Source organism: Clupea harengus, chromosome 8 (assembly GCF_900700415.2).
Source record: "Clupea harengus chromosome 8, Ch_v2.0.2, whole genome shotgun sequence".
NCBI lineage: Eukaryota > Metazoa > Chordata > Actinopteri > Clupeiformes > Clupeidae > Clupea > Clupea harengus.
In genome coordinates this window covers 29,600,631-29,623,084 of record NC_045159.1, presented here as the reverse complement: position 1 = coordinate 29,623,084, position 22,454 = coordinate 29,600,631, and the positions used below count along the sequence as shown (strand labels likewise).

The window sequence follows — 22,454 nt, the reverse complement described above, 5'->3', positions numbered from 1 at the left end:
TGAAGATGTGCCATTTGCAGACTACCATTACATCCCATGCATAACTCACAGCTCATTGCCGTCTCAAATGAGGGCCAATAGTGTTGTTAGGGGAGATGAACCCTCTGAATGACTACTCTGAATTTACCTAAATTTCCTTCGGGATTAATAAAGTATCCATCTATCTATCTATCTATCTATCTACTCAACAGAATCCGAGCAGCGCCAGCAGACTATGGGCATCAGTAACCCAAACCATTCTGCATTTTCCCAAAGACAATGGGGGGTTCCTGGCTGGGTTTTTGGCATAGATGCCCCGATTTTATGCGATTCAGATTCACAAGATAACGATTGGATTCCGATTGTACATTGATAGGAATGAGATATGATATACTATTTAGCATCTTTCCATATTAAGAGAGATGTTTAAAAAGATCTAAGGTAGAGTGACCAGATTTCCCCCACCCCCATTTTCAATTGGTATTGATGTAATATAGTTCTGGAAACTGGTGAAAAGTGTGGTGCTAATCCAAGGTTGCCATTGTGAAAAATGGAAAGCTAGAGCAATGCTTAGCCAATTCTGTCAGGGTGACCAGGTGTCCTGCTTGTGCTGCACAGTATTTCGACCCTTTATCCCACCACACACACACACACACACACACACCACCCTACTCCACCCTACACCACCCCACACACACACACACACACACACACACACACACACACACACACACACCACCCTACTCCACCCTACACCACCCCACACACACACACACACACACACACACACACACACACACACACACACACACACACACACACACACACACACCACCCTACTCCACCCTACACCACCCCACACACACACACACACACACACACACACACACACACACACACACACACACACACATCCCGCGTATTGAGACAATGTTCCGCATTTTCATTGCTCATTTGTTTTTTTAATTGTCAGAAATAAGAACCCGGCCAACAAGGGACGTTGCTAGGCATTGAAATCACCCGGGACTTGTAGTTGGTTCCGGGGGGCCTCGTCTCCCGGGAAAATCTTTTAAATTACACCATTTTCACACAGTTTGAGTCAGAAACAGAAAGCCTCAAGACAGCCCCATGGCATGCAGGGCCTGTCATCTATCTGAATCACATAAACAGTACCACATCCATTACACGACTACACGGCTTGTCTACATGAAAACACTTTTATGCTAGGTCACACTGACACAGGCCATGGACATCACCATAGGTACCGTGATCTGGCCCAAATTGTCTGGTCTTTTTTTTTACTCTTGCTTTTGTAAATAAAATTATACAGTATATATATTGAGATTGGGACTATTCATAAAACCGGGCCTAACAACGCCCTTATACCTGGCACATGAGCCGCTTATGCCGTTGTGGCAGTTTCTACTCTGTTGAATAGCGTCAAAAGCAAAGACCTGTGTTCGGGACCCATTTGTCTGCACAGTGTAATATCTCTCTTTAGAAATGCAGGAACAGCTATGTTGAGCTGAAAAGCGGGGGCAGGTTGAAGCACCTTTCTGCCACTTGCTCCCTTTCGACCCTCTGGGCAGCATTGGTGCAGTAATACCCCCAACTCTCAGACGCAGCCTTAGAACGTATCCTTTTCACTTAAACATACCTGTCAGGCAGCCTTACAAGAACGTATCCTTTTCACTTAAACATACCTGTCAGGCAGCCTTAGAACGTATCCTTTTCACTTAAACATACCTGTGAGGCAGGTATTTCCATACTGACGGCACTCAAAACTAAATAACTCAATCACACTCAGATTGAAGACGACCAGTGTGTGTTTATCCAAAATTGAGCCAAGAATTCAACAGCTTTATTTTCAAAACAAAGTCGGGTCTCGTTTCACATTGGGCTGAGACTTAGCATAAATGTAGGCTTTGTAGGAATAATAATAACAACAACAGACAACAACAACAACATACTCTACTACTCTTCTTCTATGTCAACCTTGTGCTCCTCTTGCTGGTTTGCCATGCGTGTGCCCAGTGTATTGTTCATAGCGCTCCTAAGCTTCACTGAAGCTTTACATTCTTAATAATGGCAGTTCAATTAAACAAGTTGGAAATATCTGGGAAAATAACTGAGGCTCAGTCACTTAATGCTAATAAAGGGTTATTATAGAAGGGTTCCCATAACACACACTTTATTTCAGATTTGGCCCTCACTGCTGAGATTCCTCTAAAATAACTGCCAAATGTGGAATATATATATATATATATATATATTAGGTATACGACGATGTAATGACATGACATGGTCTAGAAATGCACCATCATGTCTGAAGCACATTTTGGGCTGTGCTAGCGTCCTCCTTACAGTTGAGCTGATCCCTACTGTGACAATAGGGAATAATAGATGTGCTCACTCAAGTGCTGGCCACACGGGCAGCAGCTTGGTATCTGTTCATCGTGGTGTGTGTGTGTTTAAGCTTATGAGTTGGACCTGCTCTCTAAGAGCTGTATCCACATCCCCACCCTTTAGCATACCAAGTCACTGGCCGACATCTGTGCTGCTCAAAACACAAAACAATACATTTGCTCGGCTGCACACAAGAGCTATGTAAATGTGGCCATTTAGACTGGCCAAAGCATTGGGCTGTGTCTTTTGAAAGCCTTCATGAATATTAGCAGGCTTTTATTTTTCATTTCTGTGTCCATTTGTTGGGCATGGTAACACAGCTATGCAGCATCACGAAAGCTTGGTTTGAATTTGAATGCCTGAATAATTAGGAAGCTGATTTTATAATGCAAGCTCATAAAAAGTAGCAAAGTATGACATTTACTTTTTATGTTTTTGTTTGTCTCCAGGGATGTCACCCTGTGAAACAGTTTATTATTTAAAATAATGTTTTATACATTCAAAATGGAACATTCATATAACGTTTTTTCAAGAGACCTCTCAGTCTAACAAGAGTAGTTTTGTTTCTTTTGACTGCCAATGCCAGGAGAATATTTAATTACTCACGTGAAACAAACAGGAGAAGAGTATGATCCAAAACACGAACATAGCAGGAACAATCATCGACAGACCAAGAACTGAAGATACACAAGGGGTTAAATGCATAGAAAACTAATCAGGCGACAGTTCATTTGAAGAAAACAATGAGGGTGAAATCAATACAGACAAGAGTAGTTTTGTGGCATAACCTGTCTAGAGCAGGGGTTTTCAACTGGTTTTGTCCCAGGGACCACCATTCTGACCAGAAAGTAATCCGCGGCCCACTGATGTGCCAGTGATTCACAAAACATTTTACAGTCCCGCACCCTTCTTTTTCATGTTTGTAACCGCCGCCACGCCCCCTCCCCCCGCACACATATTCTGCCTATAACACTTGTCAGTGTAATTTCTTCGCTGAATACGGGTCTACATCAGTATTTTGGGCAATGCGACTTGGCTATTCAGACATAAATATGTCGACGGGCCCAGGTCAATGGTGAACTGATAGGCTCATGTCGCGGACCCCCTGCAATGCCGTCGCGGACCACCAGGGGGCCACGGACCCCTGGTTGAAAACCCCTGATCTAGAGTTAAGCCAAGTTAGAGTTGAGCTAGCTAGCAGTCTTCCACTTTTACTGTGAATGTTAGCTTGTTTAGCCTTTTTACACAATGAATTCCATGTTAGTGGTAATGGCACGATAAATATTGTTTATCTTATCTGACAAAAGTATTTCCAGTCTTCTTCATATAAGGAAAAAGAGGAGGGCCGAGAGGAGACCTAGACCTTCTATTACATTAATCAGAGAAGGAATGTTTAGGTAAGCGCCGATGTTTTTTCTTAAAGGTACAGTCCGCAATTCACTTTTTGACAAATGCGGTGAGTTGCTCCTCATGGTCCTCTAGCAGTTTGTTTTGTGTGTAAGCGATTGCCCTCGAGTGTTCCTGATCTTATAGTATGCCCTTACAGCTTGAAGTATCAGAATGCAAAATAAAGCTTCTTTTAGCTCTTGATAATGGCGCTGGTTGCATATTTGCCTCATATCAAATGCTGTTTATTCACCACATGCTCTTCATGGAGCCCTATGTGACTCCAATCAAGCTTCCATAATAAGAGTTGAGTAGGGCTTACACAAGATCACGTTTTATAAGGGCAGTCGTGGCTGTTTATAAATAGTTATGTAGACTTATGTCGGCCGCTGTGATGCATTATGAATACTTTATACTTTATAGACATATATATATATATGTATAAATGTGTTAATCATGCTTTATGAATACTGAGTTTAAGTAAAGTGTTACCGGAAATAGCGTCTATAGACATGGATTGAACTCTGCTCAGCAGCAGCACTGTAGTGGAGGCATCCACACAAGAAGGAGATGGCAGCAGGGCACACACAGGCGTCAGCAAGATGCACAGTACAGCCATCCAGTCTTGAACTGAAGAAATCAGTGTTTGTGTTATTGAGAGCAAAGAGTGAAAAAGCAGGCAGGAAGTGACTCAGCTTTCAGTTAGAGAGAGAGAAAGAGAGAGCGAGAGAGAGAGAGAGAGGGAGGGAGGGAGGGAGAGAGAGCGAGAGAGAGAGAGAGAGCGAGAGAGAGAGAGAGAGAGAGAGAGAGAGAAAGAGAGAGCGAGAGCGAGAGAGAGAGAGAAAGAGAGCGAGAGAGCCTGATGACGCAGATATCGGGCTCAGGTGGTGGGCCACAGTGAGGGAGAACTAATTAATCATGTTAACACATGTTTACACATCTGTCCCTACAGTTTGACCAGAAGGCCCTCAAGTTTAGTCACAGGAACAGTGGAACCGAGAATAGAGTGCCAACTTTACTTCAAATTCCCATTCATGGTGACCATAGATACTCAGATACTCCATTACCCATTCATAGTACCATAGATACTCAGATACTCGATTATCCATTCATAGTACCATAGATACTCAGATACTCGATTACCCATTCATAATACCATAGATACTCAGATACTCGATTACCCATTCATAGTACCATAGATACTCAGATACTCGATTACCATTCATAGTACCATAGATACTCAGATACTCGATTACCCATTCATAGTGCCATAGTTGTCTGTCTGAATGTGGTATTCATTTGGAAGCTTGTTAAATGGCATTGTTTGATGTTAGATTGATTTTTTCTTGTGTAACCCGAATACTGAACTAGTTCCTATTAGCATGTGTTCAATAAATAGTTAAACATCAGGATCACCATCAACCTAAAGGTGTTTGATCTGCATTTAGTCTGTCATCTTTTATTCTGAAGTGTATATGGAAAGAAAGACCATTTTCCTCCAAAACAGATTTGGCCAGTCTTCTCAATGAAAAAATATGCTGAGGAACTTATGAATGAGAGAGTCAGTGAGCATTAGAGAGATTGTTGTGAGTGGCCACTATTCAGGGATATAGTTAGAAATGGTCTATCCCCTACAACAAATCTAACACTGTAGTATAAATATCACCAATCTACAGTGCCTGGCACCTTCCTGTAGTGCTGGCCTTCCATTGCTTAGTATTTGAGCCAGTTTTGTGTTTTTTCACCTTTCCGTTGTTGATGCAGAATTCGGTCTGTATATTAACTGCCTGCATCGGATTTTCTACACCATCTGGTTACTCTTACCAAAGAAAATCTGATAGTTGAATCAACCTGTATGCACACCTGAGTTTAGATGGCACTGTGTTTGGTGCATGAGGCTGTAAAAAAAACATGATTTAAAAGCACTTGTTTTCCAACTTTTACAGTCCCACAATGAATTTAGCAAACGAAGCAGAAGGAGAGTCCTGGTCCTCGCCGTGGCTCGTGCAGCAATGCTTTCTACAGTAGTGTTTTACACCCTTGATAATAAGCAGCATTTGAACAACTATTCTTTAGCTATTCTTCATATACATGAAAACCGGGTGATGCCACTATCACATCATTTGTTGAATCATTGAACAAATGATGTTGAAATCAAAGATATCTTCAAATCCTAATCTGTGCAGTGACACAATAATCATATGATATCAGATGTCTGATTCATATCTAGTTCAGCACCACAGATGGATAGGCCCAGAATGGTCTTAAGGATATCCGATTGCGTGCACTTTTGTCCTGTTTAGACTGGCATGGCACATAACCACTGTTAATAACCAATTTAATGATCAGTGCCTTTGGGATTTAAACTTTCTCCTTCCTGCTGTCTAGTCAAATGGCCCCCTATGGGCCTTATGCAGTAACAGGTAGCCCATGTTATCCAGTAACAGGTAGCCCATGTTATGCAGTAACAGGTAGACCTATGGGCCTTATGCACTAACTATGCTTGTCTTTGGCACAGTATGGTTATACTAGGATTACATTTGAATTCAGTTTGTTTGTTTGTTTGTTTGTTTGGTTGGTTGGTTGGTTGAGCTTACTAAGGCGTCCCCAATGTACTACTGTACATAAATCTAATTAGTATGATTTTAGTTTTTGTTTTCAGGCAACACAGACGTCTTCCACTGACAGCAGCATGACAGCAGGTGTCACTCAGAAACGTAGACATCCCTATTGTTGTATGCAGTGCAAATATATAAGGCTTTAATATAGACATTAGATACAACTTTCAAAAGCAAGTAAAAAAAATTGTCACTCACACATATTTAAAGCAGTTTTTCTGTTAGCCAGTAATTACCATATTTTGCCTGGTAAAAGTTAAAAAAAAGAATAGATAAATAATTAAAAAAAAGGGCAAAAATGCAAAAACAAAACATAAAATGGACTTTAGACGCATGGGGTGAAAATGTATTTGATCCAATCCCATGTCATTCTCTGTGTGGAGTTGTGCCCTCCAGATCCTTCACGGCCACCTCAGTAGTGGCAATGGATACAAAATCTAATTTTGTATTGTTGGACACATCATGCTGATTAGCCAATCAAATTGATCTATTTCTACAAGGAGGGGTAATCTATCAGAAAGCCATCTCTGAATTAGTTTGATATATCTTGGCGGTTAATACCAGCATTTGAGAAGCTATAATGTTTTTAGCTTTAGTTTGTTTCTTTCTATTTTTAGACATCTTTAGTTCTTTAATGGCATGCCTATGGTTGCTAAGCAGGACAGTTTTTGATTGCATCAAATTAGAATAATGTAATAGTGGAATTCAGGATCAGGAAGCGATGGGTAGGATTTGGACATTATCTATTCATGATGAATTGAGTGGCCCAACCTACATCCAAATGCCCACTCCAGAATCACCGGATAACAGGATCTCAGTCTCAGACTGGGGGATAAAAGAGACCTCAAAGATTCCTGTAAAAACAGGAGAAAGAATGAGACAGGTGACAGGTGCTTCTATTCTGCTCGCAAAGAGGGGCGGCAGTGGTACAGGAGGTAAAGAAGTCGTTTAGTAAGCAGAAGGTTGCTAGTTCGATTCCCTGTCGAAGTGTCCTTGAGCAAGACACTGAACCCCTAATTGCTCCTGATGTGCAGTGTGCCATCAGTGTAAATGTAAAATGTGTATACATCGTAAGTCGCACATATGTAAGTCGCTTTGGATAAAAGCGTCTGCTAAATGACTAAATGTAAATGTAAAATGTAAAGAGAGTCCATGGGAAAAGCACTGCCTCCTGCTGGCCACCACGTAGCGGTGCGTAATATGACCGCCACATACAGTGAGAGAATAAGCAAGAATTAAGAAATAAGAAGATATTTTCTATTCTATGAAAAGTGTGTTAACTTGAACGTTTACGTTCAATAGACTAAAACATTGTTGTATGTGTTATTCTGAGAGAAAATGTAAACAATTATAGTGGATAGACCAAACCATGTCAGGGAAACAGAGGAAAACATGTTGTAGCTTGTTGTAGTAACATCGTATGGCTGATTTGTTTGAAACTGGGTAAATAGCTTCTATATGCCATCATGAATAAGCCTACAATTTGCATTAAGATTGGCCATTCACAAAGGCATGTATTTGCTGCTGAATTTTGATTGGCCATTGGCAGCCATTTTGTTGAGAGTGCCAAATGGAACTTTAGGAGATGTGAGAAAATGTAGCCAAGTATAAGCATACAATAAATGACAGCATTTGACCTTAAGTGGCTCTTCAGATACTGACATGTATGTTACAGCGCCCCCTATGGACGAAATGCCACAACGTTTGCCATGTGTCCAAATAATGTGGTAGTGAAGCAGGGGGTCACATTTTATGCAGTTTGAACCGTTGCATCATTGGATAGTGAAGTCCTATTGTTTTTGCTTTGAACATTATTCACTAGGTGGCGCTGCTCCACATATGAATCATAATTAGCTAGGGGTAACACCGAATTTTGAGCAATTAAGAACTCTGATTCAACCTTGAGCCATGGTTGAAAAGCAGAGGAATCAGATGGACAGTTATAATGTAAACATGATATGGTTTTCATGCTGACAGACAGACAGACAGACAGACAGTCACATCAATGAATGGGTCATCACTGGTCATCCGTTTCACTGCCATCAGCTGCAGATCGTGTAGGAGTGCAAACCTACTGATTGTCCAGGAGATGATGCCCCGGCACTCCATCTTTGAATCACTGTGATTTCTGGTATTCTATAAAGCTGAGATTATACAGTGTTAATTGGTATTCTATATAAAACTGAGATTATACAGTGTTAATTGGTATTCTATATACAACTGAGATTATACAGTGTTAATTGGTATTCTATATAAAACTGAGATTATACAGTGTTAATTGGTATTCTATAAAACTGAGATTATACAGTGTTAATTGGTATTCTATAAAACTGAGAATATACAGTGTTAATTGGTATTCTATATAAAACTGAGATTATACAGTGTTAATTGGTATTCTATATAAAACTGAGATTATACAGTGTTAATTGGTATTCTATAAAATTGAGATAATACAGTGTTAATTGGTATTCTATATAAAACTGAGATTATACAGTGTTAATTGGTATTCTATAAAACTGAGAATATACAGTGTTAATTGGTATTCTATAAAACTGAGAATATACAGTGTTAATTGGTATTCTATATAAAACTGAGATTATACAGTGTTAATTGGTATTCTATATAAAACTGAGATTATACAGTGTTAATTGGTATTCTATATAAAACTGAGAGTATACAGTTAATTGGTATTCTATATAAAACTGAGATTATACAGTGTTAATTGGAGGAGTGTCTTGGAGGAGCTAAGTGGAGGAGCGTCTTGATATAAATGTGCCATACAATGAGAGGAAGAACGAGGGGCTGAAGAGGATTGTCATGACATAAAGGGCTGGACATCGATTACTGCTTAGCATCATGTTCTGCCCAAATGCACCATCTCTAAAACTGCATTAGGTTTTTGTTGTCAACTGTGTTGAAGAATGATATTGTAGGCTAATGTAGCAAATCAAACCAATAATGAAATGGTGGTCTTTGTCACATATTAGATATGAATTATTTTGTGTATTGTGATGTCAATGGCTTATGAATTGATACTGAAGCAAATCTACAAAAGGTTTTTACAGTACATCAGTGCAAATTAACGAAAGCAGTTTCCTTTTACTTTCCTGTATGTAGAGAATAGATATTTTCTTAGAACAAGGGGAACCTTCTTCATAACATATTAATTTACTTTGATGGAGAAAGCCACACCTAGATCATCTGATGCCATGTACCAAAACATTTACAGCTACAAAGCTAATTTGCAACATTTGTCTTTAATTTGTTTGTCTTGTCTTCATAGAACCAGAAACAGTATCTAGTGTACCATTCTTCTCTGAAGACAAACTGCGGTAGGGGTAGATAGATACACAGGCACCTTTCCACCAAGAGTAGAGTAGAGGGTTACCTAGAGCTCTCTACGAGGTGAGGACAACGCGCACAGGAACAGTGTAGGGCCCAATTCATTCAAGTGTTGTTTGTGGGATTGTACATCTGTCTCTATTTGCACATTTCCCCACACTGCAAATTAACAGCATTGTCTGGAGATGAAATCGCCAATTGCTTTGCCTTTTTTTCTCCCGCACACAGTATTCCCCTGTGTGCACTGCACACACACTGACAGCGGATATCACAAATCCCAGCCCTAATCAAATCTATCTTGGGCTCACAGAGTAATGATATGAGAAACCATGTGTCATGTGTTAGGTCTCCCTGCTTGATTTGATACATCAGTTTATTTGAAGCTAATAATGTCCAAACGGCACTCAACATTTCGCTCCCCCTGATGCTGTGGTGTGGGAACTTGTACCTGTATTATTGTGGCGGGATGGGGATCGCTTCACAGCCACCTAAGCTCAGCCCAGGCTGATGATAAATGGGGACATGAGGGACATATAAATCAGCACATCCCTCACACTCAACTGAGAGTCTCTCCCATTGAACCACACGGCCTCGAGTCCTGTCACAGATGTTGACAAACGTTGAACTGATAGACAGAGGATCATTTCTAGAGGAGGATGACATAGCTCTATCATTATTAGCAATTACCTTTAAGCTTGAAATGTAAGGATACAGTCAATTCATGGTAATGTCTTGTTACCATCGGGGGGAAAAAACCAGGGAACAGAGAATGGCCAAGGGTTTAGGGAAATGTGACGTATTCACGGTTAGTGTAAACCCCGTGGAGAGACACAGGGCTCTCCATATACGACTGAAAAAAGAACAGATATTACATAGAAGCCAAATGATATGGGGTTTTCGATTCGATTCAAGCGGAAAAAAAACAGCAGGGTAATATGTTACTCTCTCTGATAAATAGGAGCACGCACAGTCTGTCTGGTTTTAAAGTACTGAATCTTTAACAAATGGCCACAGTGTCTTAAACAGAGAGTGCTTATAACAATGCTGAGATATATGTGCCGGGCGACTAACCCTAAGAGAGACACAGCTGTGCGAGCGTGCAGTGTGCTTTGAGCTGAAGCTCAGCCCTCAGCCCTCAGCCCTCAGCTTGGTTGGGGTTGCACCAAAGACCTATCATAATGTCTTGCAGCAGGAAATCTCCACTGCTAATATGATTTGATCACCACATAAAATGACATGACCTTTGCACACTGTAGCCAGACTCAGAAACTGTCAACTCTCTATAGGAAAATAATGGCAACAGGCATGCTATACACACACACATATATATTTATATATATATATATATATACACACACACACATATATATATACACATACAGTGTTTGTGTGATTATGTTCATACTTATACACGTGCATACATTGAGCTGTAGAACCATTTATTTTATGTACTGGTCAAAGATTGTACCCTTTGTGGCTAAGATGTGCCATATGTTCTTTTATTTAGACAGTGAGTTACCACAGAAACCAACTGCCGTTGTGAGGGTCATGAAAAGGTTATGCACTGAGAATGCATCATCAGGCCCTTCACAAGACAAATGTTTGACTATTCATGAAGACCTTATATCAGTATGTGCAAAATGTGCAAGATTTTATACTGAATGAATTACTCTATTTAAATGTTATAAATACTTACATAAGCTTTTCATAGACACACGTGTATTGCCTTGTGTTAAAGTATCCTTGCATATGTAGCCTTTAACTGAAGAGTTACCCAACACATCTCTTGGACAAGGCAACATCATGCTATTTGTTTATGCTACTCCATTTTATTTGTAAGTTGCGAGATCTGCAAGGATTGTTGGGTAGCTTCTACCAAAACAGTGTTCCAAAGGCAGTGTTTTGATGCATGCTTGTTCTTCCAAGGATGTAGTGTAAATACGCTATTTTTAGTATCATAACAATTCAAATGTTGATACTTTGCAGCTGCATTGTGTTAGCTGGTTAGTTTCAACTTCATTTTACTGATGCAGTAGCTACAGGAGAATATGCTATAATATGTTATTGATTTAATAATATATTATATTAATAATAATTAATACTTATCTGAATCAACTGAAGCAACCTCTACAGGAGGCTGGCAAGAAGAAAAATGGCAGCAGAAATATCCTTATGTTCAAAGTTTTAAATACCTTATTGCAGCAGGTTTCTTCTGAAACATTTTTTTCTCTAAATTTCCAGGACACACTTGTCTGGTATCTGTAATGGCTGTCTAAGTTTTAAAGCAGCAGTAAGTTTTGGTCGAAACCTAGCAACACCAACAACAGCACAGTTGGCACTGATACAAGGCTAGCATGCTAACGCTAGTATGTCTTTTGTCAATATAGTCGGTGATGGTCCGACCCAAACCACAGATGGTCCGACCCAAACTCACAGAGCTGTGTATTGCGTAGCCTGAACGGCAAGTGGGAATGACAGGCGTGTTTATTTGTCCTTCACACCACACCATATAGGTATAAATTAATTTGAGAAGATTTAAGATGATCCCAAAATATACCACAAAGAGTGGCAAATTGTTGCTTTAAGAGGTTGATGGTGATATTGATGAAGACTATTGAATGAACAACATGAACTCATGTTGTATTCAGGTTACACAAGAAAAATCAAATCCAACATTAAAAGATACCATTCCACACCATTTTACAAGCTTCTAAATTCATACCTTATTCTAGGCAGCTAGTTTGAATGACAGGTGTGTTTATCTGTCCTTCACATGACCATATACCATGCAAATTAATTTGAAGATGATACCACTACTAGTTGCATATAAAAAATATGCTTCAAAAACTGGCAAATATATTTATCTGATTCATACACTCTTCATTGATTGGCCACTTTCATTTTCTTTGCAAAAAAAATGTGTATTGCACATATTGTATGGTTTTGTTGTCCTGATCCTTACAAATAGCAAATAGTCTGACATTCTGAAAGTCAGTTATTTATAAGACATTTGTGTGTTTGTGTGTTAGTTTACCACCAAGATCTCTAAGACAATAAATAGGACCCCATCCAGTAGGCTCAGCAGAGGGAAGTTGGCTGACGCTAACTAGCTAAACCCTGTCCCTCTGGTCATACTCTCTCTAATCAGAGTGGGCAACAGTACAAAGGGTTGTTGTTGAGATTGCACACTCCTAAACACGGTCCTCTCAGCCAGTAATATGCTTGCTGGTTGTTCCTCACCCGAAAACAGCTGTGAGAAGGACATGGCGAGAGAAATCCCAACCTGCAATAACTCATTTCTTTTTGGAAAACAAGGAAAATCGTGAACACAGTGATAGAAGAAACAAACCACGGAGCACCATCTTAAGGCAGAGATGAATAGATTGATTTGGCTACACACAGAAATAATGCAGTATATATCATTTATATTTATGTCAAGATTTTTGGTCAGTGAACACTTCAAAATTAATTTGAGAGATTTATTTGTATTCTTGATAAGAAAATATTCTGACGGAAATGACAAATGTGGGGTGTGTGTGTGTGTGTGTGTGTGTGTGTGTGTGTGTGTGTGTGTGTGTGTGTGTGTGTGTGTGTGTGTGTGTGTGTGTGTGTGTGTGTGTGCCAGGAGCCAAGTGAAGCTGGACTAATTGAATTTCCTACCTCTTGTCTGTGCTACAGCCGGTGTCCTGTGGCACAGGGATTAGTCATGAGAAAAGCTCTACTGAACTCTCTTTAAAGGACTAGCCTTACAGGGTTTTACATAGAGACGGTCCATGAAAATACCCCCTATCCTGTGCTGGAAGTGTGTGTGTTCAATTATCAGAAGTGATTATGCTATGGTGCTTTTACTTACAATTTCAGCGGGATGTTCTTACTTCAAAATACATAACAATGCTTTAGGCCCCTAAATACAAACCCCCTGTAGAAATCATTTTATACTGTTTTACCAGGGACTTGTTTTACCATAAGAAAGGTGGAACAGTGCTCTGCTCCTTGGCTGCTTTTCTCAAAGAAAAGATGATGTCCTTACAGCGCTCTCTCTGATTGGCCGCTTTTCTCAAAGAAAAGATGATGTTCTTACAGCGCTCTCTCTGATTGGCCGCTTTTCTCAAAGAAAAGATGATGTTCTTAGAGCGCTCTCTCTGATTGGCCGCTTTTCTCAAAGAAAAGATGATGTTCTTGCAGTGCTCTCTCTGATTGCGTGTTGGCCCACTATGCACTGTAGGTGGCTGATCTGTGTTTTACTTCCAGATTTCAAAGAGAGGCCTCAGAGGACCCTATTCATCTCCCACGAAACAGTCATGACCATCCACTCAAACCAGCTCTTTCGGCACCTCACTCATTATTAACCTTTATATATTTTAGGCACATTTGAACCTGCTAACTGATGGAGATCATTTCCAAACACTGTTAATGACATAAGAATATAATAATCAAGTGCCTTGTATTATTAATTGCCTTATATGAATCATGTACTTATGTAAGCAGGAACATGGCTTTTCTGTGTTTCTGCGTGTGTGTAACTTAGAATATTAGGTGCCACTTAGTCTGCACATGTACAAGAGCATGTTTAGACCAGAAGTGATAAGAAGGGTCGAACTGTGCTTCTTCCGACCTTGTGCAAAACTTCCATCCTTGCCTCGGGACATCAGAAATCCACCACGTGGTTTTCCCTGCTGAACGCTCAACTTCTGTCTATATAAACCTTGTGCGATGTGTTTATCATTGCTTCACTTTCAGCCTTGTGCTGGGAGTGAGCCCGATTGCAATTGTTGTTGGTCTAATAAATATACTTATATGCAGCTCCGGAGTCCTGAGGTAACTAGGGTGAATTTTCACCTATCATATTAACTTCTGTGTTTTTTTATTGTAGGCTGAGATCTTTCTACATGACCATCCACTCAAACCAGCTCTTTCGGAACCTCACTCATTATTAACCTTTATATATTTTAGGCACATTTGAACCTGCTAACTTCTGTGTTTTCTTTTTTTTTATTATTTATATTTTATTAGTGTTCAGAATCTCACATACACATATTTCAATTTTTCAGATTCTATGTATAAAGAGAAGTAGAAGAAAAACAAACAAACACATATGCAAATAAAGAAACAAAAACAATACCATAAAAACATACAAAACTAAAAATAAAGCCGGGAGAAATCATTTTCCATAGAGTAAAGAAATACAGTCAGGCCATTTATCTGTGACATAGTTGCACCACTTTTGCCAGTGCTTAAGAAAACTTCTGTGTTTTCTATTGTAGGCTGAGATCTTTCTACATGACCATCCACTCAAACCAGCTCTTTCGGCTACCTCACTCATTATTAACCTTTACATATTCTAGGCACATTTGAACCTGCTAATAACTTCTGTGTTTTCTTTTGTAGGCTGAGATCTCCTCACTCATTAACCTTTATATATTTTAGGCACATTTGAACCTGCTATATATATATATATATATTCGTATATATTCTTATAACCTGCTAACTTCTGTGTTTTCTATCGTAGGCTGAGATCTTTCTAGATGCCCCGATGGAGCAGGACGTGGAGAGCCCCGTCACCGTCAGACAACCCAAACTGCCCAAGCACGTCAGGGAGGACCTGCCCAAGAAACTCGAAAAACTTGAGAAAGAAGCCAAGAAGAAAATCCAGAGATACGTGCGCAAAGACGGAAAGTGCAACGTGCATCATGGCAATGTGCAGGAGACGTACCGCTACCTGACGGACATCTTCACTACGCTAGTCGACCTCAAGTGGGGATTTAATCTCTTCATTTTCGTCTTAGTTTACACTGTCACCTGGCTCCTCTTCGGTTTCGCCTGGTGGCTCATTGCGTATGTGCGAGGTGATTTGGACCACATCGGAGACAATCAGTGGACTCCATGTGTCAATAACTTAAATAGTTTTGTGTCAGCTTTTTTGTTCTCAATAGAAACAGAGACGACTATTGGATATGGCTTCAGGGTCATAACAGACAAATGCCCAGAGGGGATTCTCCTTCTCTTGATCCAATCAGTGTTGGGATCTATCGTAAATGCTTTTATGGTGGGTTGCATGTTTGTGAAAATCTCCCAGCCCAAGAAGAGGGCCGAAACTTTGGTGTTCTCCACCAATGCAGTCATCTCCATGAGAGATGGACGATTGTGCCTGATGTTCCGAGTCGGGGACCTTCGTAACTCGCACATCGTAGAAGCCAACATCAGAGCCAAGCTGATCAAGTCAAAGCAGACAAAGGAAGGGGAGTTCATTCCGTTAAACCAAACGGACATGAACGTGGGTTACGACACTGGGGATGACCGGCTCTTTCTCGTGTCACCACTCATCATCTGCCATGAGATCAACCAGTACAGCCCTTTCTGGGAGGTCTCCAAGGCCCACCTGGCCAAAGAGGAGCTGGAGATTGTAGTCATCTTGGAGGGCATGGTTGAAGCTACAGGTAAGCAACTACAATGTTTTACCATGCAAAACAATGTACAGACAATCAGGTGGAGATATGAGTGTATATATTTAAACATACTGTACATTAGTCCCATTTGTTTGGTTATGGTGTGGAAAGTTTCATTAAACAGGTAGGTCTTGTGCTTGGAATTATTATTATTATTTAAACAATATGTGTGTAGACACAAAAGCATTCCAGGAAGGGAATTTATATAGCACATTTCATACACAGAGGCAAGTTTATTTATATAGCATATTTCATACACAGAGGCAATTCAGAGTGCTTTATATAAATACAAGCAAAATGAACAACCAAAGGAGGAGAATTCATTGGTTATTATTATGCTATATTATTGGAAATTATAGCAAAGCTTTAGTCTATAACCAATACAACTTTACACCCCAAGACTACAGACATCATACATTTCACACTGACCTAACCTACTTTTTCAGAATAATTCCTGCATACTAAAAGGCAGCTGTGTCAATCAAATGTTGTGCCAGCATGACAAAATGTTACATTTGCTATATGTTACGGAATTTTGACTAACTTTATTTACTAATGTATTAATTTATTTAACCAGTAAACCAGTCAATAACATTTTGGCATGCTTCTAAGACTGTGGTCAACAGGCCGCTTATTATTTATTTTCCAGAATTTTGCACCAATTTTGCCCAGGCATCCATGCACTAGCCTTAAGTAGCATAGTTGTTCCAACTACAGTGGTTAAAGGCAAAACAGCTTGTGTACAGCTACAATTCTGTATTTTAAAGTGATACTCAAGTTGGGCCATATGAATGTAATCTTCAGTACATCTATTCAGCCAAAAAAGTTGCTATTGCTCAAATTACCTGTTGGGTAGTACTTTTGTTACAGAGAAGTAACAGTTTATTCCTAAGTTATATTCTAAGTAAGTGGACATTTGTGAACCCTTTTTGATTAGTTCAAATTTCAGTTGACAGATGTGGATCATATCCATGGAACAAGCTGCACATTGGTCTATTCTGAGAGACATACAATGTTTACATATCCACAAAAGGATTCAGAAGGATACAATTAAATCATTTTGTTGATAGACTTGGAGCTGTTATGCCTGTAATGCATTGCGTTGTAGTTTGTGCGGTTACCATGGCAACTGTGGTTGATGTGTGAGTGTAAGCAGAGCCAAGTGAGAAGGCAGGACAACCCACTGCTGTTAGATAACAACTCTTCTCTAAACCGCAGGCCACATCAGCCAATGGCTATAATAATATTATTAGCCTTTCAGTGCCTGCTATTCTTGTTCAAGTAGGAGGTAGCCGCCCAGTATTTTTCTTAGTTGCTCTCTTTCTATTTTTGGACATAGATCCATCCATGTTCCGCCCTAATGTAGAAGTCAGTACTATTTTTAGCAGATTATAAACACATACACACTTGGTACTCAGCTTTGCTTTTCAAGGACTATAAAGGACCAGGGGTGCTACAGTTACAGTGTCTCTTAGCGTCCAGTGTACCAATGACGTTTACGCTGGTTAATCCAGTGTACCAATGACGCTAACGCTGGTTAATCCAGTGTACCAATGACGTTTACGCTGGTTAATCCAGTGTACCAATGACGCTAACACTGGTTAATCCAGTGTACCAATGACGCTAACACTGGTTAATCCAGTGTACCAATGACGCTAACGCTGGTTAATCCAGTGTACCAATTACGTTAACGCTGGTTAATCCAGCCCTTTGCTGCTGCATCTTTTTCTGTAGCTGTGCCGACCTTAAACATATGACTGATGAAATTAGCCACAGGGATAAAGGGAAAGGTTGTGTGGAATGGTGGGCATGTGAGGAGAGGAGGACTAGCTGGCGGCAGTGTTCATGGCTGACCTGTGTCTGTGTGTTACAAGGACTGTTGGACTAGAATTCATACAAGACCACATGTACTCAGCAGTGTTGGAAAACAACCTCAGGTTTCCATACAAACTGTGGAATACTTTCACTACAGTCATGACATGGACCATCTCAATATTGTAAACCAAATTGGACAAATGTTGTAGGAGACCGATGGGGACATACCGCTGACATATTTACACAGAATAAGAAAGAAATATCTGCCCCAGCATTTACAGGAGCTGAAGGGTGCAGAGGAGTTTATTGATCAACAGGTATTTTAAGATACTGGTAATATAAATAAGGTCTATTCATAATTCTATTTGTTTAATACTTCCAGCCATCACTCATCTTTGGTAGCCTATAGACTTCATATTGCAGTGGGCTGCAGATGAAAACAGACACAGCACTGTGTTCAACCTGACCCTGACATAGAGGCAAAGCTTACATAAATGTGCTGCTTTTGGGCTGTGTGTGTGTGGGTGTCTGCCTCCTCTGTTTGTCTCAGGGCTGAAACTGTTGGTTTTGGTTTAAATTCATATATATATATATATATATATGTATATGATTATGTCAGAGTGCTTCTTGTAGCCTCTCTTAAACCACACTTCATAATAAACTAATCAGTCAACAAACACTGACCTCCTTTTTAACAATGTCTGGCCCTCTTTGTCCGTGCAGATGCAGACAATAGTGCAGATGAAAGGGAGATGTGTTTTTGTTTGTTTAGTGACAAAATGATTTCCCATGCAGAGTTTCCCTCAGGTGACTCTGATTGTATCCGCTGGGTTGTCTGGTTTCAGTGAACATTATGTCCATACAAGGAGACTTCTGTACACAGATGCACATACAGGGTAGAATCGACCGCATGCCTGGGTGGTGTTTTCATTTCAATTTACTTGAAATGAATCAATATTGTGTCGACCTCCATTAGCGATGGGAGCCGCCTTGGCCGGCACAAATAACAGGCAAATTATCCTTTACCAGCAAGACCAGGAAAGTGGACTGAGTAATCCACTGTATTTTCACTGAATTCAGCAGATGACACTTTCAAGAATGTTGTTCTTTTACCTGTTCCCTATGGTATATCCTTGTTTGACTTTCTTAATAGCACTCTTATCTTCTCTTCTCTCAAGTCCCTAACACTGCATCATGAGGTTTCTAATGCTTCATTCATTTCCTACCAGTTCCCGAAGAACCTGTAGCTTTGCTGCATCAAAACGTAACGCTACCGTAGTGTATGTGGAAAGTACACAAACGATCCAAAGAACAGTGTAAAAGTACTGCCTAGAGATAAACAGGCATAGTTTCCTCGTAGAAATGACTATAGATGTATTGGTGTCGCCTTTCTATATTCCCTACTTTGCGAGTTCTCTGTAACCTGTTGAAGTTTAGCAAATGTGTGCTGATTAGCTGAATTCCTCTCAAAAGAGGACTTACCAGCTGCTCATGGATGGAGGTTCAAATCTGTGAGTAATTTGATCCATTTTAAAGAACTATATAACTCACAGTGTGGTCTCATTTTATAGAACTATATAGCTCAAAGTGTGGTCTCATTTTATAGAAGTATATAGCTCACAGTGTGGTCTCATTTTATAGAACTATATAGCTCAAAGTGTGGTCTCATTTTATAGAAGTATATAGCTCACAGTGTGGTCTCATTTTATAGAACTATATACAGTAGCTCACAGTGTGGTCTCATTTTATAGAACTATATAGCTCACAGTGTGGTCTCATTTTATAGAACTATATAGCTCACAGTGTGGTCTCATTTTATAGAACTATATAACTCAAAGTGTGGTCTCATTTTATAGAACTATATAGCTCACAGTGTGGTCTCATTTTATAGAATTATATAGCTCACAGTGTGGTCTCATTTCAGTGGTCCTCTCTCTTTCCTACCCTGGGTTGGTACCGATACAGTATGAGATGAATGGAATCAGAACAATTCATTCAAAATGCGGTGACATGTAGGGCCTTCACTCCTTTTGTGTGACACATAGAGCAGTTCTGATATGCCTCTGCAGTCTAAAACACATAGAGCAGTTCTGATATGCCTCTGCAGTCTAAAACACATAGAGCAGTTCTGATATGCCTCTGCAGTCTAAAACACATAGAGCAGTTCTGATATGCCTCTGCAGTCGTGTGACACATAGAGCAGTTCTGATATGCCTCTGCAGTCTAAAACACATAGAGCAGTTCTGATATGCCTCTGCAGTCTAAAACACATAGAGCAGTTCTGATATGCCTCTGCAGTCTAAAACACATAGAGCAGTTCTGATATGCCTCTGCAGTGTAAAACACATAGAGCAGTTCTGATATGCCTCTGCAGTCGTGTAACACATAGAGCAGTTCTGATATGCCTCTGCAGTCGTGTAACACATAGAGCAGTTCTGATATGCCTCTGCAGTCTAAAACACATAGAGCAGTTCTGATATGCCACTGCAGTCTAAAACACATAGAGCAGTTCTGATATGCCTCTGCAGTCTAAAACACATAGAGCAGTTCTGATATGCCTCTGCAGTCTAAAACACATAGAGCAGTTCTGATATGCCTCTGCAGTGTAAAACACATAGAGCAGTTCTGATATGCCTCTGCAGTCGTGTAACACATAGAGCAGTTCTGATATGCCTCTGCAGTCGTGTAACACATAGAGCTGTTCTGATATGCCTCTGCAGTCGTGTAACACATAGAGCAGTTCTGATATGCCTCTGCAGTCGTGTGACACATAGAGCAGTTCTGATATGCCTCTGCAGTCTAAAACACATAGAGCAGTTCTGATATGCCTCTGCAGTCTAAAACACATAGAGCAGTTCTGATATGCCTCTGCAGTCTAAAACACATAGAGCAGTTCTGATATGCCTCTGCAGTGTAAAACACATAGAGCAGTTCTGATATGCCTCTGCAGTCTAAAACACATAGAGCAGTTCTGATATGCCTCTGCAGTCGTGTAACACATAGAGCAGTTCTGATATGCCTCTGCAGTCTAAAACACATAGAGCAGTTCTGATATGCCTCTGCAGTCGTGTGACACATAGAGCAGTTCTGATATGCCTCTGCAGTCTAAAAAGGCAGTTCTGATATGCCTCTGCAGTCTAAAACACATAGAGCAGTTCTGATATGCCTCTGCAGTCTAAAACACATAGAGCAGTTCTGATATGCCTCTGCAGTCGTGTAAACACATAGAGCAGTTCTGATATGCCTCTGCAGTCTAAAACACATAGAGCAGTTCTGATATGCCTCTGCAGTCTAAAACACATAGAGCAGTTCTGATATGCCTCTGCAGTCTAAAACACATAGAGCAGTTCTGATATGCCTCTGCAGTCTAAAACATATAGAGCAGTTCTGATATGCCTCTGCAGTCTAAAACACATAGAGCAGTTCTGATATGCCTCTGCAGTCGTGTAACACATAGAGCAGTTCTGATATGCCTCTGCAGTCGTGTAACACATAGAGCAGTTCTGATATGCCTCTGCAGTCTAAAACACATAGAGCAGTTCTGATATGCCTCTGCAGTCTAAAACACATAGAGCAGTTCTGATATGCCTCTGCAGTCTAAAACACAATGAGCAGTTCTGATATGCCTCTGCAGTCTAAAACACATAGAGCAGTTCTGATATGCCTCTGCAGTCTAAAACACATAGAGCAGTTCTGATATGCCTCTGCAGTCTAAAACACATAGAGCAGTTCTGATATGCCTCTGCAGTCTAAAACACATAGAGCAGTTCTGATATGCCTCTGCAGTCTAAAACACATAGAGCAGTTCTGATATGCCTCTGCAGTCGTGTAACACATAGAGCAGTTCTGATATGCCTCTGCAGTCTAAAACACATAGAGCAGTTCTGATATGCCTCTGCAGTCTAAAACACATAGAGCAGTTCTGATATGCCTCTGCAGTCTAAAACACATAGAGCAGTTCTGATATGCCTCTGCAGTCTAAAACACATAGAGCAGTTCTGATATGCCTCTGCAGTCTAAAACACATAGAGCAGTTCTGATATGCCTCTGCAGTCGTGTAACACATAGAGCAGTTCTGATATGCCTCTGCAGTCTAAAACACATAGAGCAGTTCTGATATGCCTCTGCAGTCTAAAACACATAGAGCAGTTCTGATATGCCTCTGCAGTCGTGTGACACATAGAGCAGTTCTGATATGCCTCTGCAGTCTAAAACACATAGAGCAGTTCTGATATGCCTCTGCAGTCGTGTAACACATAGAGCAGTTCTGATATGCCTCTGCAGTCGTGTAACACATAGAGCAGTTCTGATATGCCTCTGCAGTCCTGTAACACATAGAGCAGTTCTGATATGCCTCTGCAGTCTAAAACACATAGAGCAGTTCTGATATGCCTCTGCAGTCGTGTAACACATAGAGCTGTTCTGATATGCCTCTGCAGTGTAAAACACATAGAGCTGTTCT

The 22,454-nt window shown here is 40.3% G+C and overlaps 1 protein-coding gene and 1 long non-coding RNA gene across 3 annotated transcripts in view; one reads left to right on the top strand and one right to left on the bottom strand.

Moving 5' to 3' along the window:
• The window catches only part of kcnj6 (potassium inwardly rectifying channel subfamily J member 6), a 31,006-nt gene that overhangs the window by 7,908 nt on the left and 644 nt on the right, over positions 1–22,454 (top strand). The window contains exon 2 of one of the 2 annotated variants that reach the window (XM_012823589.3): positions 15,241–16,168. In XM_012823589.3, coding sequence (XP_012679043.2) covers positions 15,265–16,168 — 904 coding nt within the window. In that variant the 5' untranslated portion in view covers positions 15,241–15,264. Of the gene's footprint in view, positions 1–15,240; positions 16,572–22,454 lie in introns of those variants that run through there. The other variant, XM_031572670.2, reaches the window with a different exon arrangement.
• On the bottom strand, positions 14,584–15,249 carry LOC122133120. The gene is made up of 2 exons (XR_006152554.1): positions 15,213–15,249; positions 14,584–15,170 (listed from the first exon to the last, which is right to left on the bottom strand). It is a non-coding gene; the product is annotated as an uncharacterized LOC122133120 (long non-coding RNA).